The 26,099-nt window shown below is 37.7% G+C and overlaps 1 protein-coding gene across 2 annotated transcripts; it reads right to left on the bottom strand.

Moving 5' to 3' along the window:
* Nucleotides 1-306: 306 nt before the first annotated feature.
* LOC103708316 (uncharacterized) lies at nt 307-24,832 on the bottom strand. 2 transcript variants are annotated; one of them, XM_008793184.5, is made up of 21 exons: nt 24,484-24,832; nt 24,294-24,378; nt 19,860-19,899; nt 19,519-19,767; nt 17,784-17,883; nt 17,629-17,703; nt 16,588-16,686; nt 16,188-16,304; nt 15,983-16,098; nt 15,763-15,862; nt 12,737-13,095; nt 10,589-10,919; nt 10,036-10,244; nt 9,521-9,739; nt 8,566-8,752; nt 5,584-5,834; nt 3,763-3,855; nt 3,594-3,695; nt 3,013-3,373; nt 1,738-1,875; nt 307-1,081 (listed from the first exon to the last, which is right to left on the bottom strand). In XM_008793184.5, exons 1-21 carry the CDS (start codon nt 24,613-24,615, stop codon nt 578-580), a joined length of 3,867 nt encoding a protein of 1,288 aa, XP_008791406.4. In that variant the 5' UTR covers nt 24,616-24,832; the 3' UTR covers nt 307-577. The 2 variants fall into 2 exon arrangements, with proteins under 2 accessions (XP_008791406.4, XP_008791407.4); XM_008793185.5 differs by having other exon boundaries at nt 19,519-19,757; nt 24,484-24,824.
* Nucleotides 24,833-26,099: the final 1,267 nt, after the last annotated feature.

The raw sequence follows: 26,099 nt of genomic DNA, 5'->3' as shown, positions 1-26,099 counted from the left end.
GGAGACAATTCCAAGGTTTCTCTCCGGAAGAATAAAATCACCATCCTTTCAGGAACCTCTCATCCACCAATCACGCATTTTTCAAATTGAAGATCCATTTCGATGATGACGATGAGGAGAGTTCCTACATCTTCACAAGCCTTCTCTAGCACCCCAACTCAAATGACTTCTTTGATTCAGGGAAGAAATCCACTCAAATACTAAAATCGGGTACTTCCACTTGTGCAAGATGGCCTGAAGGAAGGAAGGACATTCTAAGATGCCATTATCATGCAGTGGGGCGCATGCTGCACTTATGAGCCAATCTTGGAACAAAATTAGTATAAATTAAGCTTATACTCCAAGCAATACAGAACGAATGACTTAAACCGACTATCTTATGTTTGGCAGTGTGCCAAACAGTTGACATGCTACGTCTGATACATTTTGTAACAATTCTCGGTAAAGCTAACCAGCAGAGAGAAGAAGGCCATATACCACTCACTAGCTCCCTTGATTAAAATCAACTTAGAAGAGAAACCTACAGGAATACCACAAAAAGAATGGAGTAGAAATATATTCAAGGAAAGTAAAAGGTTCAGGCAACAGTCTCTGCGGCAGAAGGTGGTGCCTCTGTGGCAGGTGGAACTTCAACAACCTCTGGGGAGGCAACTGGGCTGCTCGCAGGCTCAGAGACTGGAGGATTGCTATCTGTTTGCTCAGCAGGTGGAGGCGCTTCCAACATTAACGGCTTATCCGGCTCTGGCTGGGAACTGCCCTGGGTGGCAGTAGATTTGCTCTGTGCTGCAGTGGAAGCAGTGCTTTGTGCTGATGTGGGGGTAGGGGCCTGTGTTGACGTGGTAGAAGTAGGAGGCTTTTTAATTGTAATAGGTGGAGCTGAGAGAGATGCCATCCCTGGAGGAAGGATCTCTATAGGAGGCTTCTTTCCAGCTTCCCCTAAGCTCGTGAGTTTTGTTTCCTCGAGTGATGCCAAAAATGCTGCAGCGGCATCAGTTTTTGCAGAGGGTGTATGCTCAAGCTCCTTTTGCAGCATCTTATTCCATGCTTGGACCAGGTTATTCAGTGTTGGGCGACCATGGGCCTGAAAAGATAAGAATATTAGAGGCCAGGCAATCACACAAGATGGCTCTGTTAGACTTGAAAGAAAACATGCAAGCTTTCCACTTTTACCATTTTATTGACAAAAAACAATTTATGATTCTACATCGCAGTCATGCTCTTTTATCTTTCTGAGAGTATGCCATAGTCTCAGAGCATCATAGTCTGTCCAGAGGACCAAAATATGTTGCACTACGCCAGAGACTCAGAGAATCATAACACTTGTCAAGTATATTCATTCGTTCATGGTTGTATCAGCCCTCCTAAAAAACCTAATACTGTCCAAAAAGACCAAATTATATGACACCAAGGGCTAGAAAACACTGATTAGTACAGATGTTACACTTATAAGGAGATGATATAGCCAACTTGAATGAGCCACCATTTGCGACTATCATGGAAGATAGGATGAACCATTTTAAATTGCAGCTATTCTTGTGCAACCAATGAAAAAGAACCATCCATCACCACAACCAAACATAGCACATTGGCTGGCACGCATTTTGAGATAATTATCATGTTTCTAAAACTAAAGACCACTTAATTATAGGCAGGCAGGGGACTAAAATCCATTGGTTTCTACTTCAAGGAAAGTGAGGTGTGGTCTTCCTGTTGGTGAATGCAGAGAAGAATACTTACATGAGCATGGAGTACAGCCTCTGCAAGCATCCCGGTGTCCTGCCATGCCTTCTCCATCAATGCATTATCACCCAAAACTGCAGCAGCAAATGCCGCCTCACGTCCATGGCCAGATGCAATCAGATTAGTGACCAATGTCTGGAAGATATAAAGTCCATTATTTAGAACTCTAAGCACTGTCAATCCTGCATGCGCAATGACACTTGCAGGTACCAAAACAGTATCAAGTATTAACTGCTTAAACTAGGCAGGCTGGCATTCTCATCATATTTAATGAACTGTTGGAAAGGCATTAGTATCAATCACTTGCAATACATTACAGCTAAACAAATCGCATATATCCCCTATAAAATGTTATACGAAGATACAGAGAAAATGTCACTGCAAAAAAGTTAGAAAAAAGGAAGTAATGTGGAAATACTTTATACAACTATAGTGGTCCAACTTTCTATAACCGACAAAAGAATACTCCTAGTGACAAAAATTGTGTCAGATCATTTTCAATATTACAACCTTTCTGTGAAAAGGATACGACAACTCCTAGATACTTTAGCTGAAAGAACCAGAACCTTTGCAGGTGAAATGGTTAGCCAAGTGGAGCAGCGATGGGGCAATGATCCGAAGGATTTGGAGGCAGGATGAAGATGCAAATTGATGAATGCTGCATTGATAAGAAGCTTGTATGTGGTGGTTAGGAAAGGAATGGCAGTGGAGATGGTTCAGATGGCAGCAATAGTTACCAGCTCATGCAGGCTCTAGTGTTGGAGATGAACAAGATGAAAGGAAAAGGCAAAGGAGTATTTACTTCGCCTCAAGACCTTAAATCAAATGAATAATATGTCAACAAGACATTCAACATCAGTAGATTTTTCAAACAAAACTTATTAAGCCTAGTTTAAAAAGCCATACATTCTTATGCACTGAACAACATAAAGTATCTCTGAGGACATGCTAAGAGAGTAAAATTATTGACCAAGAACCCAAGTTTAAACATGTCCTACAAACAGATAGAAAGAAGTGAAATAATAAGATTTAAAAAAAATCCGAAAGTTGGGCGCAATTTTGGAAAGATTTGAAAGGGAAATAGGAACACTCTCCATCAAGGTTGAACCCGGGTCATGATTAGATTTAGTGCCCCGGTAAGATAGATGAAACCTCAATGCAGGATTTACCTTTTGGTTAAGCCGATGTTCCTGCTGTTGGGTGAAGTAATAACAGCTCATATCATACCTTTAAGCAGAGCTGAAAAATAAGAATTCGGAGATAATTACATACCGAAAGCCTAGTCAGCTCTCCATGATTTGCAAGTCGCAGGGCTACTCCTCTCAAGACTTTTACTTGCAAAGCACCTTTTACAGATCCTGCAGCAGCTAATCTCTTGAGAGCTTCACGGGCTATATCAGCTTGTCCGGTAGCATCTGCAGCATCAATTAGGTCCATAAACTCCTTGGCAAACTTGGATATTCCTTGGACAGCATCCACGAGATTCTCCTGCTTAGCCGCTGTCAAACTGAGAATCTCAGCCACATCTGTGCCAGCAGTTTCCTGCCCAATATCCCTGCTATTACTCATAGTCAACAAGCACTGAAGCGCTCTCCTCAAGTTATTGCTCTGCATGGCCAAGTCAAACTCCAACCTAGGGAGCATCAATGTAATTTTAACATCATGAACTGACTCTGGTTAACCAATTTGCGCAGCCAGTCACAGCCAAAGTCAAATGCTGCCACTAGGTGCTGATCGAACTACAGACTAGTAATAGTATTTATGCTGGTTTGCAATTTTTTTAAAAAAAAAGGGACTATCTAACAATTCCACACAATTAAGTAACACAATTTGAAGATATTTTGCCTTCAAACCTTTTGGATATTCCAGGTAAATGAAGAGCTTCAGTTGCATATCCCATCCCAAGCATGAACTGAGCCAAATCATCATGGTGTTCCCGACCAAGTCTACTTGCCCTGTGGAAGTATTGAAATTCAGTTTTCTTTAAGAAGCAAACACAAGATAAAATCTTCTGCGTAGTACCATTTCACTGCACTAATTGCATCTCCATAGGCAGCAAGGCACCGGCAACGAATACCTGGATGGCTAAGAGCCAAGGCATGCGCGCACATGTACCTGAGAAAGACATAGTTCAAGCATCAGATACTTGTTGACTGCATAACTGGACGATATAGCAGGCAAGGTTCATGATTTGTTTTAAGAAGTAATCTGCCCAACAAGATCCAGGACATGCTATGTCACTCCATCAAAAGGGAAAAGGAGTAGATAAATCACGATTGAACAAAAGATACTAGTTAAAAGTACAGAACTTGTCAAACAGAAGAAGATAAAATGTACTGATCCAAATAAACCTTAGCAGTGAACAAAAGCAAAAAAAAACTCGACAGGAGGTCAAGGTTCCTTCTTTTGAGGTATACATAAATGTGTGAGAACAAAGAAATAATTCTCTTTCAAGCAAACATTTTAAGGATGCTTTTGTGTATCTGTTAGTACAGCAATTATTCCCATTAAGATGGTTATCATTGTCAAACAACCTCTGATAGTACCTCTGCATCCACTTGAAACACTCTTGAATGTAACCTGCTTGAGTAACTAAAATGAGACCAGCCACAGATCCACAAGTAGCGATATATGATATAAAAGGAAAAAAAATGATAATATCAGCAGCCAAAGTTAGAGACATTCTGGAATCGGAAGCATGTACAGTTTATTGCTTCCAGATGATCTATCGATATATGATGGTGCAAGCAGCTGAAAGTGAAGGCACCAGTCCAACATACAACATGCATAGGAATGAATGGAGTATCTGTACTTAAATAGTATCTGACACCGTTCAAGAAAACTCCTAATGAGTGTCACCTATAAAAATTAAACATTATATAGCCCAGCTGGTTGAAAAGAATGAAAAAGTAGGACAAGTCTCAATCAACACTCTGCTAAAAGCATTTAACTGTGTTGGGTCTTGATAAGTTCACATGGTCATGTATTGTCCATAGAGGTAAGGATGTATCCTCTTGTCCACTTGTCTTTGTTCCAATTCCCGCGCAACAATACATATTTGGGAAGGGATGCTACCTAAGCAACACAGGTTTCGTTATAATTAAAGCCCTCAATTTCCAAGTATTAGCTTCACAGCTCATTTATATTTGTCGCAAAATCAGGAAAGTGATAGATTATGAACAGTTCCTAACAATCATCCTTCTTTTTCCTAATTTCAGAGTATATTCTCTCAAAGCCATCATTTTCATCTTAGTTGCTTACTATAATTGAACGACACGGATATTTAGATACCCCAAACATCAATATTCAAAATTATCAAACCCTAAACAAAGCATAAAGATAGTACTTCTAGTGGAAGAGATGGTAGCTAATACAATCAGAAAGCATCAGAAAAAAAACCATCAAACTTGGTCCTAGCTAGACTACGCGAATAGCATCATTTGCATATACTTCAAACGAACTTATCTGATAAGACTTAACAATGCCTAGCTGAGGAGAACTGGAAAGGAGTCTTACATGTTGTTCCACACAAGCCACTCATGTGTGGAAGCTTATGAACAAAAAAAATGTGTCATGTAATTTAAAGTGTAAAAATCAGAAAATACATGCAAGCATGTTCCATCCTAGTAATCTTACCAATCTTCAGCATTTGCAAATGTGTAAACTGGCATTAGCAATTAATATACCACTAACTTTGGTGCGAGCATAAAAGATAAAACTTGAAGGGGCACTGTCTAATGATTATTGACATGTTATATGCCATGAGAAACTATCAAAAAAAAAAACATAACGTACAATTGAATCATAATTTTCTGATTCCTGTGACAGGGGGTGTGTTATTACCTGTCAATGAGCCAAAGAACCCCATCTCTGACACCTACCACAACAAGAGGTCCTATAGGGCGTTTCTGTTCTGGAGGAAAACGAGTGACTGCCACGGATAGCCCGCCTCCAGCAACAGCAACTTCATTAGCTTTTCTTTCTTCAACCTCTTTCTGCATAACTGTATCTTCTCCATCTACTTTGGACTGTTTTGGCAATGCTATGAATGGCGGTATTGAAGGAGCATGCTGAAAAGAGGCTAATCGAACTACCTGAGGGAAGGAAAACATGAAGGTAATGGCTTTAACATTATATTTTTATAAATAAAAAATGTTACAAGAATTGCTTAAACTTCTTCAGATCCAATTATGATATTCTAGAGGGTATCATCTCAGCCAACACATGTCAGAACATTAGATAATAGATATGATATATACTAACTACTAGCTGAGCCAAATTTCCAAATATAATAGCAGGTCAAGGTCAAACTCCACAAATGCAACTCCAGTATATATAAGTTATATCAATCAAGTCAAACCAAGCTAATTGATAAAATATACAAGAAAGATAATTTACAAAAAACACTTCCCCATGATTTCATTCAGGTATTTGATCTGGCGGGGCCCGGGGGGGAGATCACAGTGATTTGTAAAGTTGCACAAGTAATTGTTAAGAAGCTAGATTTAAAACATTTGAAAAAGTCTCACCTAGGAATCGGCCAATTGCAAATATTTTGGCAGATCACAGTGTCTCAATTTACTATGGACCAAAAGCATGAGAAGAACTTTGAATGCCGTAGCCTCAAGCAAATTATTTTGATCATTTAACTTAGCCGGTAAGATTCTAATGTAATTAACTTTTGGTATGGACCATATTCAAATAATAAGTAGCCAAGATACCTCTAAGACACTGTTTGCATGTCTAGGAGCTTCCAATATCAAAAATTTAGCAACTATAAATTTCAAGTTAAATAAAAATAAGTACAAGGATTCAAGCAAACACATGATATATAAAATATATAACCCCGCTGAGCACAAGATATATGCATGAAACCTTCTTTCTAAATGATACAAACTGACCCTAGAGGAGAATTCTAATTAAGGTTAATTCATAACTCATCCTATATCCTTACAAGGTTACATATCTTTATCAATCACATGTTGACAATAGCATTCTTTTTTATTGTTCTGAGTAGTCTCTACTATGGGAAAAAAACCATATGTCTGATATCTTTGGACTACAAACATACCATCAACACCTTTTGTGGGTGAACAAACTTAGCCCATTTAGAAATTAACCATCCAAAAACTTGTGTTCATTTGTGGTTCGTCCTTTTTCTTGAATTTCAAATGCTATCATAGTTTGAAGAACATGGTTCAGGCTTTGAGGCTTAACACACTACATCACGACCGCAAATTGAATATCATTGATTTGTCTAAGGGATTGTATTCCAATTCTGACCCTTTGGTTTATAAATTGCACCCCAATGAGGATGTAGTTTTTCTATATAAGATATTGCCTTGTTCCCAGTTCAATAGCATTCGTCCAGGTTTATAGAATCCTGAATAATTGCTCTTTGGTCACATACCCTTAACAGGGTAGCCGATAAAAACAAGTCTCACTACTACTCAACTGGACATTTACATGTCATGGCCAGCCCTCTCACTTCATGTTGGCTTGGCTAGGAATCCAACACCAATTCATAAAGGATCGGTACTTAGTTCCTCTTTGACACCCATTAAAAAGATCAACTTCAGAAAATAATATGTTAAAAGCTGTCACCTTCTCAAATAAAGCATTCAGCAATTGCAATCCCAGCCTTGGAGGCTTTCACTAGTAAGGAAATATTCAAAGTTGACAGGTCAGTGAAAAACTTGGATTTTCAATGTGAGCCTTAGGTTCCAAAACAATTATGTACCCCAAATACATGGGTCTATCCTCAATATGGGGTAGCAAAGATGAACTTCTTGGAGAAGACTTTTTGAACCCCTTGTATATAACATCCCATCTTCCTTGATAAGGTAAAGTTGGCAAATGTAGCTGAAGTCCAACCTTGGTTTCCTTTAGCATTACAACCTTTACCAGAACGATGCCATCCATCGATCAAATTATTTTAGGGATTGGATTTCACCTAATTGTCTATGGCTCCATTGCATGTGCTCCAGTAGAAATGTTATATAAACGAATCGCCATGTTATCAAGTATTTTGCTTGAATTTCTTTTCTCTATCAAAGGTGGAATAGAATAAGCTGGTTGAAGCATAATGATAATATGTCTGTAATGCATTGGATGTCCGATAATAGGTCCCATTCTTCTACCCTTTTCTGGGAGTCGATGACTATTCGTAGTTGTTACCTAGACGCCAAAAAAGAGTTCGACCCAAGTTGTTAATTGTCATTTTCAATGTTCATAAGATTAAAGGAATATGGATCTACAAGTTCAAATCTCTATGTTAGCTCAAAAAATTTTATTCAGTCAACAATGATATTAACTCAACACCTTTATTTTACAATTGTTGTCGATGTTAGCTAAATCTTGTTTGCTAGTGGTAATATATGAGAAGTTAGTAACTATTATAGGTTATACTGGTTAAAAATTTTAATCATCATAAATTATGATAAATTTATATAAATAATCTACGAAAAGTTATTACTAACAGTCAAATGAACAGTGCATACAGAGAATTATGTATCTGGCTTCATAAATTCATAGGATATCATGGGTACCATTGCATACAGTTATTGTAAATTAGAATTCTATGGACGCATAATAGTACATATTATGCAAATAGACATTTGCATTACAAAATATAGCATATTCTTAGGCATCAAACTATTTTCTGATGTTCCTGATTTATATTATTATATATTATCAGCCTACACAGGTTCCCGGTAACTACACCAAAGTTCCAAACATTGCCCAACATCCAGACCACCAATATTTGGAACCTATTAAAATTCAACAAATAACATAACTATGATGGAACTTCTTGAAACTGGATACCTGCAGCATTGGAGGCCTTAATGAGATCCTTTCATCTGTGGCAAGTTGTGCACTATCTACTGCAATAAGTGCCAACTCCCCATGTTCAGCAACTGCTCTGCTTTGAGCTTCTCTGATTTTAATTTCTTCCTTTCTCTTTTTGGTTTCAAGGTCAATGGGTGCAACTCCAGCATCTACAAAAACACACCTAGAAAAGTGTAATGCAGTTAGCATCTACAAAGGCCAATAAAAATCCAAGAAACTATGCATGAATTTCCTGAATTCCAGTGAGCAAAAAAAAAAACACCATGTAAATTATAAACTTATACCCAATGAGACATCATCTGAGCCTGTATGTGCTTGGCAATCATTTTCCTTCCCTTTTTCATATTTATAAGGTGCAGGAAGCAAACTGGGGATTGGTTAAATTCAGGGTAGATTAATTCTTAAATATCTGAATTTGGAGCAGTGCAAATTTCACAATAAATTTTAAGATTTGGAGGCACTAGGAACTGTCCATATGAGGAGAAAGTACACAACTACATATTATGTGTACTATCTCCATGTCTGCGCACACAAATTCACACATACAAGGCAATACAGCACAGTACTGTACAGCATAGTATAATATGTATGCTCATATATCCATGCATGTACATGTATACGCATAGTCGCATAAATGTAGTAATGCATATATACAAAGAGACGCAGTGCAAGCATATATGGATGATGGAAGAGAGACTTTGCAGGAAAAGCAGCAACCACCAAGATTTATATGCAAAACCATTATCAAGATAAAAACATAACAAATTTAATATGACAACTAATTAAATACTGTATTAGCGTAAACATAAACATGTAGAGATGTTTTCGTCCAGTCACTATGTAAATGTGCATCCATGCAAAAACAAATCAAGAAACAAACTGTGTTCCAGTGAACATGAACTATGCTGAGAAGTGATCAGTGATGTCTTACTCAATGGTAGTAGGTGTAGCAACAAACAGCTGCCTGCGATGCCAAACAGCACCAGTAGCAAAGGGAATTGCCACATCTCCAAGATACCTATACTGAGGGCGCAATGAAGATATGACAATACATTGATGATAGGCAAAAGCACAATACTCGACAGTTTGGTCCCATGCAGTCCACTCTGGCTGAGAGAGAAGACCACTTACAGGTTGGAAGGTTTCCCAACTGCAGCATAATAATGTTCATCAAATTAGAGTTTGAAATAACATAACTTCATGAACTTGAAAGTTGAAACAGTAGCCAATAAAATCGTTTGTTATGGTCAAATATATGGGTTATCAAGAATATTCTTAAAATTTTTGAACATAGACCAGAATTTATAGGTGTCAATTTTATGTAGTTAACAAATAAATAGGTAAGGATGACATAACCATGGGAACTTTCAGTTGCTTGAATTAGCAAAGCAGCAAAAAAGTTACTTAAAGAGATCAAGATATGAAGGATGTCTCATTCTCCAACACCTGTATAGCTGGAAATTTTGAGGTGCTGCTTCAACAGCAGACTGTTTGTTCGAAGAAAAGGCATCATCAGCTGCAGCAAATCCACTATTGCCAAAGCCCGATAATGGCATTGATTGAATTGTTGATATAGCTGTTGCAGCTACTGGGTTGATCCTTCGTGACATTCGATAAGCTACACCAAGCAATGCACCACCATGCAAACCAATAACCTTCAAGTACATGTTGCAATAAATAGAATCAAAAACTAATTTACCAATTAAAAAGTAGGTGCAAAAAAGTCACTGGAAAGGGGGGGTGCATTCAGCATATGAGAGAACTCCATATGCTGTTTAAAACAGAGTAAATGATTAATCTACCATTGGATTTAGTAATATCTCACGTTTTGGCATAATGCAACATAATGTTGAAGACTATAGAACCATAAGCTAAACTAAGGCACTAAATCTTAGAAACAATCTTCATGTGCACAAGCTGAATGAAGAGACTAATAAAAACGTTAGTTCTTATAAAAAAAGGAAAATATGTACAACATAGACAAGTCAAGACTACATACTGGTTCGCTACGACCTTCAATAGACCTAGTCAAAACGTGTGAAGTCCCATCATCCAGTAAAATACGCACTTGTACTGTTGCTGCAAAAGCTGCACTAGCAGCCGCTGCTGCTGCTTGAGCTGCTGCAGCAGCAGCTTCTTTTGCCTTTTTAGATGAACCACCTTTAACAACAAGTGGTACTCTTGGAGGTAATGCAGCCTCCACCAAAGCAAACCTGTCACGACAAGTGTCCCAAGCAAATAGCCTTCCAGTCCCTGAATCAACAACTGACCAATCACTGACCTTGTACACTGCAAAATAAGGAATATCAGGCCATATGATAGCAACATACCTGCAAAAATTAAAAAAAAGAAGGATCAATTGCAGAGAAGATTTAACACTGCATTATAACTAATGATAAGAGTTGCCTCCTTAAATGAGACAATCATGTTATTATGAGACCAATTTATTTAACAATTAACATAAAAACAAGCTAGGAAGTCAAATAACTTGCTCAAACGAAAGAAATTTTTAGATATGAAAGTTCTGCAGTTGAGTAAATGCAATAAACAGCAAAATATAGCACACGAAGGCCAAGGGACTGTTAGGTTGTTTGTACGTTCTATTGCAACAAATAATCACATAAGATGGTTTTGCGGCTCAGTTCTTCCAAAACAATTTTTTCTCAATAAAAAGGTTCTTCCAAAGCATTTTTTGTGAAAAGCAACAAAGCAGGAAGTTTTAATAGAATCCATTTATTTTAGGATCTGATGCAGTAAAAGCTTGACAACAAAACAGACCCTACTGTTTTCTATTGAGAATCAAGAATTTGAAAATTAAGAAAATATTTGGTCAAAATATAAGCAAATTTTTCAAGTGAAATCCTGTCTGAATATGCAGGTTTGTAGCACATACATACCACTCAATTTGTTTGGCGTCATAGTTTGTGTTGCATAAATAAGGATATTTACAAGCACTTGGTACGCTAAAGATTGTCATGAGAAATTTTCAGGTAGAGGTGTTGGGTAGAAGAGAGAAAGGTAGGAAATGGAAATAAGGTTGGGAACCGGGCAGGGGTGTTAGAGAGGATGCTTCCCTTGGCTTATCCTTCTTTTATGCAAGTGTCCTGCTCAAGTACACCTTCCCAGGTTGTGATGGGATTATGGGACATATAAAGTTAGCAGTTCTCACTCATTTGAATATTGCACATAAACATAAAAAATCATGTCAAACTCTGAATTGATGCAAATCTATGGCATTGACTTCTATTAAACTCTGTACATACTTGGAGCACCAAAGAGATGGATGTAAGATTCTAGTCAATCTTTTCTAAATCTCGTAGGCAAAGTACAACCAAAATAAGATGCATGATACAGAAGCAATTGAGCAATTACTTCATTCAAAAATGATAACATGAGCCTTTGTACACAAACTACATGTCGACAATAACACGAGATTCTTTGTCAAAATTATCGAATTTCGCCAGTTTATTTAAAAAGAATAAGGCATTGTAGGTTATCATCATAGGACCAATAAAACTACTTTAAACAATCAAAGCCAAAAAGTGATGAATTAGTCCCTCGATCCTATCGATGGTTTTGCAATAAGGTCTAAATTGGCACATCGTTACAAGGCAGCCTGTCATTCTGGTATGCTTATTTGCTGATAATGGAAACTAGTCTTGCTGATTATTATATTCCACAAAAGGCTGAAAACTCGAAGCGCATTGAACATAGCATCTAAAAGTCCCAACCTGTAAGGAAGATGAATTAGAACTAACAAACAAACTGCATTCACTTCACATACTTTTGATGGCTACGTGTCAAAAATAAATCCAGTACCAGCATGCTAACTACATGCTACATCAAGATGACACTACAGAATGGGTTCTCACAATTGTTGGCCCCCAAGAAAGTTGGTACTCACAAAATTATGAGAGAGAGAGAAAGAGAGAGCAATAGATCATGTCATTAGTCGTTCACAGAGATGGCTAGATGTGAATCCAGAAACCCATACAAGGTGAGATATCTCATAAAATAATGAGGCTATAAAGAAAAAGCAAGATATGCATATATTTTAAAATCAGAAACCACATAACAACACCATCTTAAGGTGGTCACCATCTAAGATTGGTAGACATAGTTTGCATGCTAAGAAACAGAAACTCACTTTCCAGAACTGCTCACAGAGAGAATTGAATAGGAATCATGTGGAGCAGGTGTGCTAATGTGCTTCTTGGTCTGCTTAACAAGCAACTGTTCCATTGACTCTGCTCTGGATCTTCCTGTTTCAGATATGCTGCTCGTACCTCCCAGAGATAGATTGGCTGTGTTTGATAGCTGAAAATTTAGTAACTTAAGCTCCCTTTCAACTATGTATACTGCAGAATGTTCCCTGCTACCCGGTGGTGTTGGTAGAGGAGCCACGGCTGGAAGAGCCCTTGGATCAAACTCACTTAAAATAACACCAATATTTGTTCCAGTAGCAACAAGATGTGGTTGTAATGGATGTGCAACCATGCAGTAAACCTACAATAAGCCACCATGAATGTTTGGATGTGACAGCCTTCAGAAAAACCAAATTATCAATACCCTCTGTATTGATATATACAAATTTGCATGTTGTTACAACAGAGAAGCATTGTAATCTGATTTTTAAATTATTATTGCCTAGTAACTAGACAAGCATGAGGACTTAGACATCCAAAATGCTCCTATCTGTTGCACGTATATAAGATCAATGAAATAAGAAAAGTAAGATCCACGACCAAAACTATTGTACTTAGATTCATGCTGTTTACAGGTTTACACATAGTTCAGTTGTGTGCAAACATATATTTACAATGATATATTGAATGAACATGTTACAAGGTCTGCTGAACCGACCTGTACCGGTCGGTTCAGCCCGTACCGGACCGGTACCGAGCCGCACCGGTCCGGTACAGGGGTATAAAACGGTTCCGACCCAATAGGGGTCGGAACCGTTTGGTTTGAGCCTCGTATTGGGTCGGAACCGTTTGGTTTGAGCCTCGTACCGGTGCGAACCGGCTCGGTTCGCACCGGTTCGCTTCTGAAAAATAGTGCCAGCGCTGTGGCACTTTGAAAATGCCACGGCGCTGGCCAGAGGCTGGCACTTTCAAAAGTGCCATACTGGGGCACTTTTCAAAGTGCCACTCAACCCGATTTTAGATATTCGAGAGTGCTTTAAATGTATGTAATTGATTGTATCTTAATTTGAAAATATTTTATGTTCTTCATCTCATTATTTGAATCATTTGGAAGTAATAAGTTGCATCATCTACTTTTAACCTTAAACCTAAACATAAAAACATTAAAAAAAATCCAAAAGTGAAAGAACTCCAAAAAAAAAAAACGACTATGGGGTCGAAACCAGGCCGAATGTGCCCCATCGGTACGGTATCGTTCGGCTCGGTTCGGCACCGGTACCGTACCGTTACCAGAGCCGACCGGTACGTCGGTACCATCGGTACCGCGAACCTTGACATGTTATATCTCAAATCTAACTCCTGATCTATATAAAACCTTTAGTAGTTTGTTGCCTCATCACAACTCTCCAGCATTTATTTCTTTAAGTCTCGTGAAATAGAAACCCAAATGATCTTCCCAAACTATTACAAAAGCTTCAAAGTGAAAATGTGCAAGGATCATCCTTACCAATCTCCTCCATCAGATTTAGAGTAACGGCTAAACAATCTTGCCTGATTCTTTCACTAGAGCATCCCCAAGACCGACGGAGCCCTTTGTTGGTCAACCACCATATAGAACTTTGACTTATTGTATTAAGAAGAATTCATCAGTACCTTCCAACTTCCATACCTGAGCTGGAATTAGTGAATCATTAGGGGACTTAAATGATCAAAAGCCCCCTTCCAACAAACTGTTTTTCACCAAACGATTAATCTAAAAAAATCCTCGCATTCACCCGCCAACCGTCAGACGTCAATCCCATGCCTAATTATTTATGGTCCAAGAGGGTCTCATCTCGGGCTGAACCTGGAGACTTCTTGAGCCGCCGCTCCAAAGCTTGTTAAATTCCTTTCGCCATGTCTGCTTTTCTGTTAATCCAGTGAAAAAACCACCACCTTTGTTCATTTGATTATTTTTCTTTCTACTTTCGAGGGAGTGTAGTTCAGTTAATGGAGGAGCTAGGTAAAGAAGAGCTAAAAGCAAGCAAGAAATAGAGATAAATAGGAATGTCCCCTTTCTTTTCCTACCAAAAAGATAAGTAAATGCTCTTGATAGGGTGGTCAGCCTTTATAAGGTTTGAGTCAAAAAGGCCCGTTAGCTTACAAATTTCGAGTCTCCATGGAGTTCCACATATAAATACCTCAACTTATCTAAAACAAAACCCTCTTCACGTTTCAGAGCTCTCCCACTCCTTAATGGCACCCACCTACACAAGGATAAGTTTTTGTGTTGCACAAGCACTAGCATTCACAATCAATATATGCTTGCCCAAACATATCCTAATACTTGATCCAATATCAACTCGCACCTAAGTGATCAAAACCACGACTAGCAATGATCAAGTCACATTGGTGTCCAGAATAAAGCTGCTTCACAATCAGCCCAAAGCCAGGCAACCAAAGTTATGCCCAAATCCTGGTCACATTGAGGGTGCATCTTTGCTGCGCTTGAAGTTCGCAACAGAGATTCACAAAGATGGTAGCACACAAAGTGCATTGATAAAAAATGAAAAAATGCACCCTTTGATACATGACTCATGAGTCCAAGTGATGCAAAGCAAGCTCCCTTAGAACTTCCTGGCAAAACTTCCGTGCAAGGGTTGGGACTCAAACATGTAAATCATGGATCTCAAAGGGTAGATATAAAAATGTATTATTCGAAAACAAAATAAAATAAAATAATATTGAAATATTAGAAGAAACTTTGCTCAAAAAGGGCTAAGAAACCAATGGTCTTTCTTCTTTGACTTGTCAACTTTCTGAGACTTTGCGTAACTCAACCTTTATTTATAAGGCAAGAAAAATAGCATATGTTCAATTGCATAGAGAGAGTGATAGGAAGCATGTCATACGAAGATGTTCATGTGCATCAACGGTCAGATCTCCAGAGTCCAAATATTAGAGTTGACTAGCAACACTACTTCCAAAGTTTCCAGACATCAAAATATTTAGACAAATGCTAACCATTAAGTGCAAAATAAAGACGTACCCTTAGTTTCTTGGTAGCTGCTAGAATTTGTGGAGGAACAAGTGTTGATAATTCGCACAATGGTCTTGTTAAAGCTGAATAAGTTGGATGTTCAATAGCCCTGTTAGAATTCCAAAGTTAGTACTAATAATCCCTTAGATGCATGATGCCTTAAATTATAAAATTTTCTCAGATTATATTATATGTTTTGAAATTGGACCAGAGTAGTGAATTTTCATACCATATATGAGAATCCTTAACACAAGTAAGAATATCAAGGTTTGGAGCCCGGGGATGGCACCAAGATGCCACACTATGACAAGCAAGTTTTGAAACTGGTTTTATACGCCTCAATTCCTAAATAAGAAAATATAGAGTACTAGGTTAAAACACCCACCACAAGAATAGACTTACAGTGATAAAAATATAAAATATGAGTGTGATACCTTGAAAGAGATAGTATCCCAAATAACCAAAGTTTTATCGGCACCAATAGTAATGAGTTGTGGAGCACTTCCCTTCACCCTTGAAAGCTCAACGGCCACAACCCCCCCATCATGTGCCTTGGGAAAAGCATTGCAGAAAGGTGTGTAAGGTTTTAGCTGAATCAACAATTCATTGATATAATGCACAAGAATATGTATCCCTGTACTTGAAAGATGTCTAAATAATTTCTATGAACAAATTGTAACAAAAATCAAATCAAGGCAACAAAATTTCAAAGTCACAAGCATGAGAGAGGCCAGTATGGAGTAATACTAAAAAGTACAAAGCCAAAAACAATGACCATTACAATAGTGTTCTTGATATAAATAGAGAGGGGGACAGAAAGGAGTATGTCACTACCTTCAGACTAAGCTTGGGTACAAGTTCTCGTGAATCGTGGATGTGGTCTGCGCTCCATAAAATAAGCAAGCCATCACTAGCACCAGAAACTAAGAATGCCTGAAAGTGCACATTTACAACAAAATGTTGTTTAAAAGTAAAAGAGGAAAAAGAAAATAACTAAGATTATATAAGCAACACTTATAAGTCAAAAGGCAAACAACTAAAACCTGATTACTCAGGAAAATGAATTCAGCATTCTAAACAACAGTCTAACTTAAGAGGCTTCATAACTTATAAGCTTTGCCATCAAATTCATCGTAATGCTTTTACCATGAATGCTGGTGCCATAAGAGAGGGGAAAATATTTATGCCTCAAAACTTCACTTAATTTTCACAGTTTCACTTCTCACTTTATCACAAGCAGGTCGAAAACTGTAAAATCTCCATGCAAACTAACTCTAACTAGGATGTCAGCCCAATGAGAAAGCTCAGGCCTGAAACAGAAGGAAACTAGGCCAAGTCCACCCCAAATTGGAGTATTTTCTCAGGTAGGGCCAAACCCAAATCAAGGCACCGGTCATTTTACACTGAAATCTAGGCCCAGGCCTGGCCCAGACAAGCTTTATGGCCTAAAATCTCAGCCTGAGTCTGTTCAGGTTATTAGGCCATTTGGGCTGGCCCGGCCAATTGACAGTCATCTCTAACTGTAACTAACCAACCTTGTTCCATTTATTTGGGTTTATCATTATAGATCCATTTAGGAATGCATCCTTCATTGCTACAAGCCTTCTCTAAATCCTCCCTGCCAAGCTTGCTCTCACAACTCAAACTACACAGAAACTTATCTCTTACTCTGTAAAGGCATAAAGTCGTAGGCAATCGATAGACCATATATTAAATGAACAGCATCAATGAGAAACCTTAGTTAAGATTTAAGAACATTTCCTGCCATTTTAATCCTATAAATACATAAAGATATCCAGAAGTTAAATCATGGCACATGCAGGTCTAGCACAATAAATAAGAAAGAAACTCCAGTCTACTACATAATAAACTTACCTCGCCAGTGGATGCCAAAAATGTCATCAAGCACGATATTGATCCTTTATGACCACCAGTATACCTTCGAACAAGCTGCAATGATCAATTCAGTTTGAAACAGTCAGATGCTTAATCATCCAAAAATTAAAAGGAGTAATGAAACATGTCCAAACCTTCCATGTTATCATAGAAAGAACTCTTATTACGCCATCGGATCCACCAAATGCAACAAGAGGGCCATCACCAGCAGAAGATCTAGAGAGGAATTCCATACTGCAATCTCAATACAAGTTCAGAGAATCTTAGCCGTAAACTAGCAAAGCAGCAATAAAACATGGGTACTATCTAAGCACAAGGTTGCAAAAGACATGAAAAGCCTGATAGCAGAGGCTAAAATAAAACTAAAAGGACAAACTGTAACAGTAAAACTTATAAACAAATTGTTTTTTTCATTATTGTCAATGAGAAATAAATGATTCTCGACTAAAAAAACAAGTAGAGAGGAAGAATGAAAGGAGAGGCAAATAAATAAGCAACTAAAGCAAACAGGAAACTAAGATGTAAATTTTAAAAAGCAACAGGAAGAAAACATTTAGAAACATCAAATCAAAAACCTTGCAGCATCACAGTTAGTGGAGTGGGAGGAGACACATGGGGTGGGGTCGTGAGGTGGGAGACTAAGCCCCGATAGTTGCTGAAAAATTTTACACTGCCAGGAGTGGGGAATGAAAATACTTTGGAATTGGTGTTATTCCAGAGTATTTTCTCACACCAACAGTCATATCCAAACGCTATTATGGAAATTTTTACATTGGACAAAAAAAAAATAAAGTATTTGTAAATAGTCTGATAATTTAAGGCATCCAAACAAGGCCTAAAAGAATTAAATGATGTCAAGGAACATGCTGCAAAACCTTCCTAATAATACATGCTCTAAGTGATAAAGATGGCATCATCCTTCAAATTAGAAAAGCATCAAACTAAAATTTTCATCATCAGAGGAGATCAAAACACAAGGCCCAATAAAAACACTACATTTTATTGCTCCAAACTTTATAGACGAGCAGTGGTACAAGGATGTGGCAAGGCTTCCACCTTCGTCTCTCTTTCTCACAAACTTTTCTTTTACCATTTTTCTTAAAAAAGGTTATCTGTTTTTATCTTCTTTTCTTTTATCCCATAATAATTCATGAAAGAAAAGTTATTTTCCCAAGTTTTCAAGTTTTAGGATCTCAATTCTCTTTGCCCTTTTTTCGATGTTAAGAAGAGGTCTAAGTCATATAGAGCTTGAGTATCTCATCTAAACCAAAAGTACCACTATGGAACTAATTAGGTCAAGCAAGGTCCTAGTATTTGGGCAAATTAGCCCTAATGGTTGTGATACATGTTCATGTTTCACGTGAAAACTGTTGAAGATCTGATTGATCTGAAGACCCTAGCCCTAGAGTAGAGGATTCTTGTCAAGTAGGTAGTTATAAACTAATGAAGTCAAATCCAATTTCACCAGACATGGACATGACATAATTAGAGAAACTATTATGACACTTTCAAACAAACAAGCGTTTGCTTATTTCAAAAATCTCCCTCTGTCTTTTCTTTTCCTATATAGATACAAAAGAAACAAGATAAATTGATTGTCAAATATAAGAGAAAAAAAGAGGGATTCTCTTAGTGGTGAAGGACATAAGAATTGCAATATTTTCATTTAGAAAAAATAGAAAGTAGCATTAGCATGTAAAGAAACCATCACAAATTAAACTTCTCAACATGTCAGATGCACTTATAGAGCATTGTGTACCACAACTAAACATGTTATATTCTATAATTCTTGGGTGGACATTGAATAGAGAAATGTAAGTTTTCAAGCATTTATTAAAAGAGAAGAATTGAAAGCAGGAAACTATATACCAAAGAAGAGACTTGTTATCAAGCTCCTGCTTAGGAACATCACGTCCACGCATGGTCACCAAATCCAAAAATATGGCTTTATTCTCACAGCAAATGACAAGAAAATGCCTTCCTCTAGTGGATGGGGCAGGAGAACTAAAAGCAGAGGCATGTTGATTGACTGCAGTTGGAGCCTCAGCAGCCGCAGAGCGATTACACCAATGTTGCCAGAACTGCACATCATCATCATAGAAGCTAACCTGCTTCACACTTCAAGATCCATATTTCAACCATCATGGTGTTTAGTAAAACTATCAAAAGACCACTAAATTGAGGAAGCCACAAAGCAATTAGTTCCTCACCTTCCACCACGGATGGCCTCCGTGGGTTTTCCTTTGGACTCTGTGAGCAATACAAGAACAGATTTAGCAGCTAGCACATCTATTAGGAAGATAAGTTTTACATAATTAAAAAGAAATTGACTGAATAGACAACAACAAATAAATGATAAACTGTAGCGCATATGATCTGATCAATGTCTGGAGAGAAATGGGATATTATTTTGATGAAAACAGTTATATATACTTCAGGTCATCATTAAAAGTTAATACAAAAAAGATAACCATAACCGACAAGCCTAACCACAAATTTTTGGTGCCACCTTGATTACGTTGAAGTTCTCACCATTCAATTCTAATAGGAACTGAACCACAATCACCTCAAGCTATTTCATCTTTTTATTCTATAGAAAATTCTTTTTGTTCCATACCTGGTCTATGAAAAAAGCCTTTTGTGTGAATTCCAATATTTTAAGTCCTAATTATGAGGATTATTACACACTATAAAATCATTATTTTCTTTTTGTTTTTGAATAATATCAATACATAGTGCCCATTTAAGGAACACAAACTTCAGAGATAATAATCATCTTGGTCACTTCTAATCCACAGCTTCCATGACATTTTTTAGCATCATATGAATATGTGCACATATATAACATATACATGCATATACATACACACATACATATGTGTGTGCACATTTTGGGTAACAACATCAAATTTCTTTGTAGAGATATTGACATCTGTCATTTCTGTTCGTGTTATGCTGTGCCTAACATGGAGATCATCAATTGGCACATCAATAATGATGCAGCAAGCAATACAGACTCAGACAACATGCATATAAGCAAATATCAAATGATGATAAGATTTCCTAAAAGGCCTGCCACTCACTCATTTTCTATACAACGCTGCTGACAACACAAGGACTTCTCACAATCCCAAATATAAATAAATAAATAGCTGAAATATAAGCAGCCAGATCTTTTTTATGCTTCTTTAGATTGGGAACCCACTCCATAGGAGTGGCCGACCTGATAGTGACTTTCTTAAAATGGCACCTACTTCCCAAAGAGTCCTCTCGCTATTTGGAATCCTGAAGTATTAGATTTCTTTCACTTCTTTGACTGGCACTGATTTCTTTGACAGCCCTCTGAGTCAACATCAGGTTACGCTGATAGCAGCATAATACTAGCACAAGATCAGCGGCACTTGCATGTGAAGATAAAAGTCTAATAATTCAATTCAAGTTTAGGACCCATTGCCTACTTAGAAAGTGTCCAATCTATCAGATGTCTGGCCCAACGTTCGAGCTTACACCAGTTAACACAGTCTTAGAGCATAGGATTGCTTAGAAGTTCGCTTTTCATATGTATTTTCGGCCATATAGAAAATCTAATGGTCATCTTTGGATCCTAAGGGCTTGGAGACCCTAAGATTCCTAAAACTCTCCCATTTCAATCTACTTCTCATTATAGTTCAATCGATAATATTTAGTCAATTTCTCTCTCTCTCAATCACTCCTATTGAAAAAAACGACCATACCATGATACAACAATCCAGTACCCGACAAACCGATGCATATCGACGGTGTACCTCATTGTACCCTACTACGGTACTTCAAATCTTGGAGGAACTATGAGCAGAAACGGGGTGTGCTGCAGTGCATACTATACCAAGATATGACTGACAGACCCTGTACTACATTTATTCAAACCTTGGGAGAGACTACAAAAGAACACAGTATGATACTGCAACCACCCTGTTGAAAAACTTGGTGTGAGGCTTGACTACTTCAATTGAAGCCTCGAAGACCAATAGTGAGACGCCAAAGGTCGATAGGCAGAGAAGGTCCAACAATTTCAAGGTTTCATCTCATATATTAAATTTCTAGATTCCCTAACTACTTTTACATTGATTTTAGTTCTCATGATAAATTACTTTGCTCTGTAGTTCTTGCTGCATGGTGAGCCTTCCCAGAAAGAGATGAATTTGAGCAAGTTTGCACCACTACTTGCACCACTCCTATAGAATAAAGAGATTTTGAAGTAGTGAAGATTATGGGGGCCAAATCACTGGCAACCCACCTCTCCTCCTTTCTATAAATGAGGCTCCCCCTTGGAGTAAATCTTTAAAAGACTATCCATTCTTCAGAATTTAATATTGCTGGAAAACTTTCTCAAGAGATAACTTTATATTGCTGGATTTTTCGATGGAAAGACCAATGAGCTTTCTAGCTTCAATCTGAGCAATGATCGGAAAAAAACAAACACCTTAGGGAATCCATTCTTAATCAAACGGTTGATCAATGGGCCAAAATTAATGAACCATTCAATCGAAATTAATCCTTCGTTGGCTCTTCTGCTTAGTGATCTCAAAGGGATAAATTCTCCAAGCAAGTTGAAAATTCTGATGATCAAATGCTGGATATGCTTCCTATGGCAAGGTTTTTCATCTCTATCAAAGTTCTTGGTCTATTTTAAAATTTACACATTCAAGATACATGATATGCAGACCTGGGCATTACCCTTAGAAACATAGAAAACATCAATTCTCTAACATCTAGCACTCTCAAACCAATGTCTAAGTGATAGCGATCCCAAGTGTCATATTACTTGACACACTCTTTTTAAGTGGATGTATATAAAAACCTCAAATCATTTTAAATATTCATCATGATTAAGCCCCATCTCAACTATTTGTGACCAGTTTTATGGATTCTCATTTTGTAACATTTCTATTTAGGACTATTTCTGATATTATTTCGAGCTTTTACATATCCCTTCTATTTAAAGATACCTGAAATGATCTTCTAAATCAGATCCTCATTCCAAAGAAGTTGCTAGCTATATCTAAATGTTTATTAGCAAATAGGAGAACCTTTAATTGACATATGATGGTCACAAGGAAGCTGATTAAACCTTATCAAAATTGCAAAGCATAAAGATGAGTTGGTCACTGACTATCGATGAAATAAGTGAAACTCAAACCTAACACAGTCTAAGATAACAACAGACCAATGCAACATCATCAAGCAATTGGTCCAAGTTCTTAATGTCTAGAAGAATCTGAATAAATGACTATCAACCTTATGGAATTCATTTTCCTGCTCATATCATGGGCACTTATATTCAAACCTGCAAATTTTAAGACTGATGATCAAGCTGTTTAAAAGCATCCAAGACTATTGTCATTCTCAATTCAAAATCGCCAACTATAAGGCATGTACCCGCTCCATCTCATGAACCTCAAAAATAATAAAGTTGAAAAGTAAGGACTTATGGATCATAAAAGAACTGCTCAAAGACCTTGAAAGCAGACTACAGGTAAAAGGTTGTGATGCTAAACTTAAGGGTGAAATTTCTTTCCACCCAGGAAGATTAATGCAAAAGTTGGGATCCTTCCAAGATGGCATGTCTAAACCATAAAGATAGGAGTGCAAAAGTGGCACAAGGAGTTTTACTTCAGTTATTCAAGGAGCACTCCTAGCGATCTTTTAAGATGAGAACTCTCATTCTATAAGTTCACCCTCGACTTTTACATGAGTCCCTAAGTTATCCTCCTCTCATAATCACCAATGCAGTCAACTTCCAGATTAACAAAAGATATGCTTATTACTAAAATATTTTTTAAAAAAATCAGCAGTCTTGTCCATTCCTGTACAGCATGAAAAACAATTTCTCCCGAATGTATAAAATAATTGTGACACTTATAAGTTTAATATGTTAAATTTTAGTTTTCTTGCGAATGACATGCACATCCCTTGGCATTGTAATCATGCTATGCCTGTAATACTTACAAAGATCTTAGAGTTATTCGACAATGACTGCCTGCCATTGGCACGTCCTCACTTCATCAACCCTGCTTTCATTTCATTTGATATATTATCACCATCTTTTGTTATCCTTTAAAATCACACTAGCATAATGAGATAAATTTTCTCAAGGAATCATTTGTCCCTTGCATGCAGACATTTTTCCAGATATACATCTCTTAAAATATTTCCAATAAAATTGCGCGTCATATATTCTGTTTCAGTCCGGCTACATTTTTCTACATCTACCACCAGCACTTCACTTCCCAATTTCAACTAAAATTACACACTATATATTGCCTGCTACTAGCTTTCAAGTTTCAACGCAAAATCCACTTTCTGAATGGCCTCCGTATCCTAAACTGTCACACTGACCCCAGTAGGCCTACTGCCAATCTCCCGCATTAAAGCCATTGTCCCCTCAAGAAAGCATATGAAACTGTGAAAAATCTGGTGATGCGTTTTGATTCACACGCCAACAGCCTATGCTAGAGGATTTTTCACAGAGTATTGCTCGGATCCAACTACAGCATACAAGGTGCAAGAATCTTATAATATGAAACAGAAAGCAGCCCTAGCCAATATAAGGTCCATCGTTCAAAATTCAAGCCAGAAAAGGGAAAGGGGATCTTCTCGCGTACCAGATTCTCCTTCCGCCAGCTTTTCCAGCTTCGCCCCAACCAACCGCCTCTCATCAACCCCGCCGGCTTTCAGCTCGTAAATCACCTAAAGAGTTCAAGAAAATAACAAGAAGGCATTCGATACATCAAGAAACCAGAAATCACCGAATATGATAATCAAGAAACGGATGGAATCTTGAGAGATCGGGACCTGGCGGTGCTCCCAATTCCAAACGGAGACGCGATCGGAGTCATCGGCGGTGACGAGCCATGGGTGCGTGGGGTGAAGCTGAATCTTTACGATCTTTTCAGCCGATGGACGGAATGCCCTGAGCCGAAGCATCTCTTTCCCCCCGCACTCCTCTCAGCCAATCTCTCTCTATCGAACAAAAGATCAAGAACGCGGTGCAATTCAGATCTGCGACAAAGATCTCAGGATCTAGATACGTGATCCAAGAAGAGCAGAATCGCCATTCATGGCGGTCGGAGGTCGCTCCTAGGCGGGTCTCGCAGTGAAACGGCGAGATCTGAGGGCAGAGAGCCGCGGCCTTCGACTTTCCTTTTTCTTGCCGGGGGCTTTTCCATTTGGCGTGTGGGGCCAGATCGAGCCCGCTTCTTTAATCATCGTGTTAGCCCGGCCCAGTTCTAAGCCCAGCCGACTTCTCATATGATATGGAGGCCTCTTTCCAGCCCAACTGGAGGGCAGTATTAAAAAGTAAATTATCTATGCCATCTTTTTCTTCTATCTGCAAGTTAGATAGGCAAAAACAGAAATACATTGCATACAATCCTATAAGCCAAAATCTTATGAGCAATGTTTCAATTAAGAAGATATGGATTTCAAAATGAAGTATTATTGCTAATCTGCAAGGACCCAAGACAACTTGGGTGCCTAAGATGAAAGCCTAAATTCTGTTTTGCAGGAGTGTCTAGCATCCCATGAATCAAACAAAAGATGGTACTTGGACAGCGGGTGCTCTAGACGCATGACAGGGGATGAATCCCAATTCATATTCTTCAAAAAGAAAGTAGGAGGAATAGTTACTTTTGGTGATAATGGCAAAGGCAAGATTATTGGTATTGGTAACATTCGGATCACTCCAACAATTTTTATTGAAAATGTTTTATTAGTAGATAGCTTAAAGCATAATTTACTAAGCATCAGTCAATTCTGTGATAAAGGATATATTGTAACTTTTGAATCATCTATGTGTTTAGTCTCTAGTACAAATAATTATGGTATAATATTTACTGGACATAGACATGGAAATATGTATTTGGTTGATTTAGATCAAATACTCATGAAAAACATGGATTGTTTGGTAGTTATGAAAACCAAAGACAGTGAGACTAGCTGGTTATGGCATCGAAAATTAGCTCATGCCGGCATGGATTTAATCTCAAAACTTATTCGAAAAGAACTTGTTTTTGGATTGCCTAAACTGATTTTTGAAAAAGATAGATTTGCACTGCATGTAATGCTCTGCTTTTGAAAAATGAAAAGGAACTGCATGAAGAAAATCAAAAGTTAGCTAAAGAAGTTGGTAAACTGAAACCTATAGTAGACAAATTAACCTTAAGCTCTGAAAAAATTAAATCTAATTCTTGAAAGTCAAAAAGTTGTCTATGATAAGGCTGGATTAGGATACAATCCATGGAGAAAACAGAAATTTCTGAAAAACATATTTGTAAAGCCTTCTTATATTCAACGAAAATTCTTCTTTTTTTTTTTGGTACACCGGCTGCTTGTAACATGAATACAGCCAAGAGAGTTAAAAAAATAAAAAATAAAAAAAAGAAGATGGCATAGAGGTGGAGTGACATCTA

The sequence above is a fragment of the Phoenix dactylifera genome, chromosome 9 (assembly GCF_051530095.1).
Source record: "Phoenix dactylifera cultivar Ajwa chromosome 9, Ajwa_hap1_PhDact_Kaust_v1.1, whole genome shotgun sequence".
NCBI classification, from domain to species: domain Eukaryota; kingdom Viridiplantae; phylum Streptophyta; class Magnoliopsida; order Arecales; family Arecaceae; genus Phoenix; species Phoenix dactylifera.
Note: the sequence above shows the minus strand (reverse complement) of the source record. Positions and strands in the feature narration are given on the sequence as shown.